The sequence below is a fragment of the Nerophis lumbriciformis genome, linkage group LG31 (genome assembly GCF_033978685.3).
Source record: "Nerophis lumbriciformis linkage group LG31, RoL_Nlum_v2.1, whole genome shotgun sequence".
NCBI classification, from domain to species: Eukaryota; Metazoa; Chordata; class Actinopteri; order Syngnathiformes; family Syngnathidae; genus Nerophis; species Nerophis lumbriciformis.
In genome coordinates this window covers 21,076,476-21,083,194 of record NC_084578.2, presented here as the reverse complement: position 1 = coordinate 21,083,194, position 6,719 = coordinate 21,076,476, and the positions used below count along the sequence as shown (strand labels likewise).

The window sequence follows — 6,719 nt, the reverse complement described above, 5'->3', positions numbered from 1 at the left end:
ACAAGCCACAACGACATCCTCGGTACAGAGCCCACATAAGGGCAAGGAAAAACTCAACCCAGTGGGATGTCGATGTGAATGACTATGAGAAACCTTGGAGAGGACCGCATATGTGGGTAACCCCCCCCCCCCCTCTAGGGGAGACCGAATGCAATGGATTTCGAGTGTGTCTGACATAATATTGTGAGAGTCCAGTCCATAGTGGATCCAACATAATAGTAAGAGTCCAGTCTATAGTGGGGCCAGCAGGAAACCATCCGAGCGGAGACGGGTCAGCAGCGCAGAGATGTTTCCAACCGATGCACAGGCGAGCGGTCCACTCCGGGTCCCGACTCTGGACAGCCAGCACTTCATCCATGGCCACCGGACCTGTGTGTCTCCCCCTCCACAAGGGAGAGGGGAGCAGAGGAGAAAGGAAAAGAAACGGCAGATCAACTGGTCTAAAAAAAGGGGGGTTATTTAAAGGCTAGAGTATACAAATGACTTTTAAGATGGGACTTAAATGCTTCTACTGAGGTAGCATCTCTAACCCTCAAATCTCAAAACTTTTAGAGATAAATATTTTCATAGCAAATTCTAAAAACAGGAGTTTGCTCCTGTTGTATAGACGAACTTGGATTACTGTAAACACATTGGCAGATCCTTGCATTGATATTTTAACCTTGCTAGCAAACATAGCACACCGAGCGCCAAACCTGTGATTTGCTTAACTGAGGTGTTCCTCAAGGCACCTCTTTAAGTCCTCTCCTTTTGGGCAGTAAAAACATTTTTTAGTAATGTGATTTATGTAACTAAGGTGTTGTAGCCTGTTTACTTCAGATGCTGTCAGTAGTCATTTGTTCAACAGCTTCTTTATACTAGTGGCATACTTGCCAACCTTGAGACCTCCGATTTCGGAAGGGGGCGGGGGGCATGGTTGGGGGCGGGGCGTGGTTAAGAGGGTAGGAGTATATTTACAGCTACAATTCACCAAGTCAAGTATTTCACATATATATATATATATATATATATATATATATATATACACACACATATATATATATATATATATATATATACAAGAAATACTTGACTTTCAGTGAATTCTAGCTATAAATATATATTTCTTTTATTATATATATATATATATATATATATATATATATATATATATATATATAAAATAAAAACTTGAATTTCAGTGTTCATTTATTTACACATATACACACACATAACACTCATCTACTCATTGTTGAGTTAAGGGTTGAATTGTCCATCCTTGTTCTATTCTCTGTCACTATTTTTCTAACGATGCTGAACACCCTCTCTGATGATGCATTGCTGTGTGGCACGCACAAAAGTGCTTTCATCAAATGCACTAGATGGCAGTATTGTCCTGTTTAAGAGTGTCACAACTTGCTGTTTACGGCAGACGAACTGCTTTACGGTAGACGAAAACGTGACTGCTGTTGTTGCCGCGCTGGGAGGACGTTAATGAAACTGCCTAATAATAAACCCACATAAGAAACCAAGAACTCGCCCTCCATCATTCTACAGTTATAACGTGATTGGGCAGGTATGCTGTTTATATTGTGGGCCTGAATTTCTGGAGATTTTCGGGAGAAAATGTGTCCCGGGAGGTTTTCGGGAGAGACGCTGAGTTTCGGGAGTCTCCCGGAAAATCCGGGAGGGTTGGCAAGTAGGACTAGTGGTGTTCCTCAGAGTTCCATTTTAGGTCCTCTCCTTTTCATCATTTGGGCTATTCAAATGGTGAGTCCTGTTTGAAAAACTTTTGAGGCTCACATTTTTACAGAAGATTCTTTAAAACAGCAGAACGCGCCTGTAACTAACAAAATCAATAGACCAAAATAAATCGTCTACTCTAGAGGACACTGGAATATGCAAAGAATAATAGTTAAGGAAGAGGTCCGGGACACCCCTGCTCTTAGCTTTCTGCAAAGGTGGCCCCCAAAACAATTTAGTTGGCTATCTCTAGTGTACAGTATATTGATGAACAGGAGACTTTATAATGGCAAAAAGTCAACTGTAGTTTGTTTGAATGTTTGGTGAATATGTAGTTTAGTTTTTTTTTAATCCCAAATGACTTTTTGTTTGGAAACACTAAGTGAAATGTAATACTTTCCCATGGCACACATGACTTGCCAAGCACAATGGTTGGGAATCAATAATAAGGAAGAAAGAAACTACCGGTAGTGTCATAAATATCCTACAATCATATAAACATCACCAGACATGATCCAAAAACATGTTTTTATTTGACTAAAATAATTGTTTGGAAGGAATAAACAATGCCTACTCCATTAGGAGCCTTTTGCATCTGTCAGAGGCCTTCTCCCGGCTGTTCTCCATCTTTGCAATGCGGGAGCCGAACTGCATGGCTCTCTTGGGCAAGACGGCAGACGAGCCGAGGCCGAGCTGTCTCGCGGCCAGTCTGAGGAGGAGTTTTTCACCGACGCCTCGGGGAAGTGACAGATCTGCCTTCTCCCACATGGGCAGGGAATTCAAATAACTCACCACACTCTCGTCCAAGTAGGGAAACCTGAGGATTTAACAGTCATACAGTGCCATGTTTACACAAAACAACTGTACTTACAAATGCAGTGCACATGGACTAAATTGTACTAAACTTTCTGGTACAAATGATTGTTTTGATGATAACAGTAATAGAAACAAAAGGGCATTCAATTTATAACGAACAAATATTCACCTAGCCTCTTTTCCATGGTCTGCAATCACCCTGTCATCTCTGCCCAAATTCCTGGAGGAGATCCTACCCAGCTCCATAGCGATTTCCTGGATCAGTCCTTCATGTCCTGATGCCTTGAATCTCATTCTGTGTCTTGAGTAACCCGCTAGCTGCTCATCTGCCCCGATTCCTGTCAAAACGACCTGTATTCCACATAGAGGACATTTAGATTGTCTTGCTCTTGATTGATGTACCATAAATAAAACCTATCACTTGTTATATAGTGCTACATAAAAATTACATTTATTTTTTATTAGTAAGTTAAAATCACCAGTTTTAAGCTTGTATCGTTTCTGGAGAAGGGTACCTTGGCTGATGATGTGAAGATCTTCTGGTTATTGTCTTCTGTGATGAACCCTGTGCCTCTCGCTGCAAACCACACAGCACAGCCAATGCTGTCATCAAGCACAGTGTCCAGTGGATGCAGCAGCTGACAGACCCGTCCATGCCGCCATCTCTGCAGCTCCTCTTGAGTTACATTGACTTCCACAAAATTCCATCGTCTTTCAGGAGCCAAGTCCTGTAACTCCTTGAGCCCTGATTTGCCAGTAATTCTATCTGGGACGTCAAAGGGGCTGGATGTTTGTGATTTGGCGCCGTCGGTCTGTTTACCCTGAGACAGCTTTTTTTTGGTCTTTTGTTTCTTTGTCACCTCTTTCTGCACCTTTGGTGCTTGAAGTTGAAAAGCTACGTTTAGAAGATCTATTGGTTGATGAGCAGGTGTGTGAAAATCTGCCAGAACAGCTAGAATCATAGAATCGATACCGCCTGAGAAAAGTATGGCAACAGGCGCCTGGTCATTGGTCTCAGAGTGATTCTGTGTGCTGAGGGGCAAAGACTGAACACGTCGTCTTACGGATTCGCTGAGAACATCAATAAGCCCTTTCACTTCATCGCTTTTCTTGAATTTGCCTAAAAGCTGCTCAAGATCCTCAACACTTGAATGTTGCTCTAATTTTTTTTCATGCTCATTCAACATCTTTGGGGTCGACCTATTGAGAGGACTAATGGGTGAGCTGAGCAGACCTGACGGGTTCATCAAAACTGTGCAGCTGCGAGGGACTAAATCCTGTGTAGTTTCCAGATAGGTAAAAACAAAATCCTCTTCTGCATGAGACCAAGAATAAAGCTCTATTGAAAATGATCCAGATTCAAAAACCGCATTAAGGTCAATCCTGTACACACCAACTGCCGGGACTTCTTGCCATACAGACTGACCAGGTCCAGAAGTGTTGCCTGCCACAGAGGTCAGAGTCAGGGCTTTTATTTCTGCATCATATTTCCATAGCAAACTGCGTCTGCCGAAGTAATCTCTCCCAAACCACAGGTAATCTTCAGATTTTTGGTAGTAAACAAACGCCCACGGTCCCCTTATAGTGGAAAGGACAGACAAAATCTCTGAAGAGCTGCCGCAAGATGACAGACGCTCCAAGACAACAGCTGTGTCATTCTGGGACGGCAACACTCGTAAGCCTCCAAAAATTTCCCCATTCCACACCAAAACGTTTCCGGTTTTGTCTTCAATTGGCTGAGGCGTCAGAAGACCTCTCATGTGAAGTACATGGGCCGAAAAGAAACACTGGTAGCGATGATTCGAACCAGTAACGAGGCAATCCTTGCTCGAGTTGGGCCCCCTCCTTTTCAAATGTTCAAACACTGCATCGTCTTGCTTCACATGCGCAGGCGAGGGACTCAAAAGACAAAAGATGCCACACATGGTTGCAGAAATTGTCTGCTTTTACATATCCTGAAGTTCCTTCTTCGTGCTATCCAGTTTCTCTGCGGACAAAGTTACATTTGTTATCACCGACATATTAAAGGGGAACATTATCACCAGACCTATGTAAGCGTCAATATATACCTTGATGTTGCAGAAAAAATACTATATATTTTTTTAACCGATTTCCGAACTCTAAATGGGTGAATTTTGGCGAATTAAACGCCTTTCTAATATTCGCTCTCGAAGCGAATATTAGAAAGGCGGGAAGCAATCCGCCATTTTCTCAAACACCGAGTCAAATCAGCTCTGTTATTTTCCGTTTTTTCGACTGTTTTCCGTACCTTGGAGACATCATGCCTCGTCGGTGTGTTGTCGGAGGGTGTAACAACACGAACAGGGACGGATTCAAGTTGCACCAGTGGCCCAAAGATGCGAAAGTGGCAAGAAATTGGACGTTTGTTCCGCACACTTTACCGACGAAAGCTATGCTACGACAGAGATGGCAAGAATGTGTGGATATCCTGCGACACTCAAAGCAGATGCATTTCCAACGATAAAGTCAAAGAAATCTGCCGCCAGACCCCCATTGAATCTGCCGGAGTGTGTGAGCAATTCAGGGACAAAGGACCTCGGTAGCACGGCAAGCAATGGCGGCAGTTTGTTCCCGCAGACGAGCGAGCTAAACCCCCTGGATGTCTTGGCTCACAACAACCCTAGCTTCCCTGGCCTGCTGACATCAACTCCAAAACTGGACAGATCAGCTTTCAGGAAAAGAGCGCGGATGAGGGTATGTCTACAGAATATATTAATTGATGAAAATTGGGCTGTCTGTACTCTCAAAGTGCATGTTGTTGCCAAATGTATTTCATATGCTGTAAACCTAGTTCATAATTGTTAGTTTCCTTTAATGCCAAACAAACACATACCAATCGTTGGTTAGAAGGCGATCGCCGAATTCGTCCTCGCTTTGTCCCGTGTTGCTGGCTGTCGTGTCGTTTTCGTCGGTTTCGCTTGCATACGGTTCAAACTGATATGGCTCAATAGCTTCAGTTTCTTCTTCAATTTCGTTTTCGCTACCTGCCTCCACACTACAACCATCCGTTTCAATACATTCGTAATCTGTTGAATCGCTTAAGCCGCTGAAATCCGAGTTTGAATCCGAGCTAATGTCGCTATAGCTTGCTGTTCTTTCCGCCATGTTTGTTTGTGTTGGCTTCACTATGTGACGTCACAGGAAAATGGACGGGTGTTTAAGGATGGTTAAAATCAGGCACTTTGAAGCTTTTTTTAGGGATATTGCGTGATAGGTAAAATTTTGAAAAAAACTTCGAAAAATATAATAAGCCACTGGGAACTGATTTTTAATGGTTTTAACCATTCTGAAATTGTAATAATGTTCCCCTTTAAATACTACTCACATTCTAGCTGTACAGACATTTGGACAAAAAACAAAAATGACTTACTCTTGCATGAACTCAAGGTCTGCCCTCTGTCAGCCAAGAAGAATATGTTGCTGTTCCTCTGCTGGACATACACTTTCTAAAGGGATATTTTACATAAAAACAAAACAAATCTCAATTTGTCCTACTGGTGTGTCTAAATCAAGAGGATGTATTAAAAATCAATACAATGGCTTACCCTGCTCTTCTTCAAGTTACACAGCTCGTCCACAGCCACCTTTTGCTCCTTGATCTAACAGTTACAATACAAAGATAAAGTCAAACATAAACCATCTATAAGCTTATCATATTCGTACAATAACATTCAGCTCAGATTTATATTGCAGTAGTGAACTCCCAGTAACCACTAAGCTTGTTCTGGCTGACGATCAGTTCGGTACCTGTTTGTTTAGCTCGTCCTTAAGTGCAGACCATCCTTCTAAGTTGTCGTCATTATTGTAGATATTTGAAGACATTTTAGTATTTAAAAAAAAAAATGCGTGGGTGACCAAAGATTGCTGAGTGGTTCTAGTTTTTCAGACTAGCTATGCGCAAAAAAACGCTTCCGGTTTTGGCGGTTTCTGCTTCCGGTTTATCTTGTTTTTATTTTATTGTCGTCTCTATTTAAAAAAACAAAACATTGGTATTATGTTAGTTCGGTTATATTTAGGTCACTCATCGTGTAGTTTGTTGAACAAATTCTAATTAAAGTGCCTTGTACAGTCATATATTTTATTGTCCAATCGAAAGGGAAAATGGATGATAGATGGAATTTTAAAAAAGTGTGTATTTCCGGTGCAGTTTTGATTGATTG

General features: G+C 42.0%; 2 protein-coding genes across 2 annotated transcripts; both read right to left on the bottom strand.

The window, feature by feature from the left end:
• Window positions 1–2,231: 2,231 nt before the first annotated feature.
• asnsd1 (asparagine synthetase domain containing 1) lies at window positions 2,232–4,463 on the bottom strand. Its single transcript, XM_061926481.1, has 3 exons — window positions 3,054–4,463; window positions 2,708–2,889; window positions 2,232–2,539 (listed from the first exon to the last, which is right to left on the bottom strand). The coding sequence occupies exons 1-3, from the start codon at window positions 4,461–4,463 to the stop codon at window positions 2,293–2,295; spliced, it is 1,839 nt and encodes a 612-aa protein (XP_061782465.1). The 3' UTR covers window positions 2,232–2,292.
• On the bottom strand, window positions 4,377–6,479 carry asdurf (ASNSD1 upstream open reading frame). The gene is made up of 4 exons (XM_061926482.1): window positions 6,307–6,479; window positions 6,105–6,158; window positions 5,930–6,005; window positions 4,377–4,525 (listed from the first exon to the last, which is right to left on the bottom strand). Exons 1-4 carry the CDS (start codon window positions 6,379–6,381, stop codon window positions 4,485–4,487), a joined length of 246 nt encoding a protein of 81 aa, XP_061782466.1. The 5' UTR covers window positions 6,382–6,479; the 3' UTR covers window positions 4,377–4,484.
• Between the last annotated feature and the right edge of the window lie 240 nt (window positions 6,480–6,719).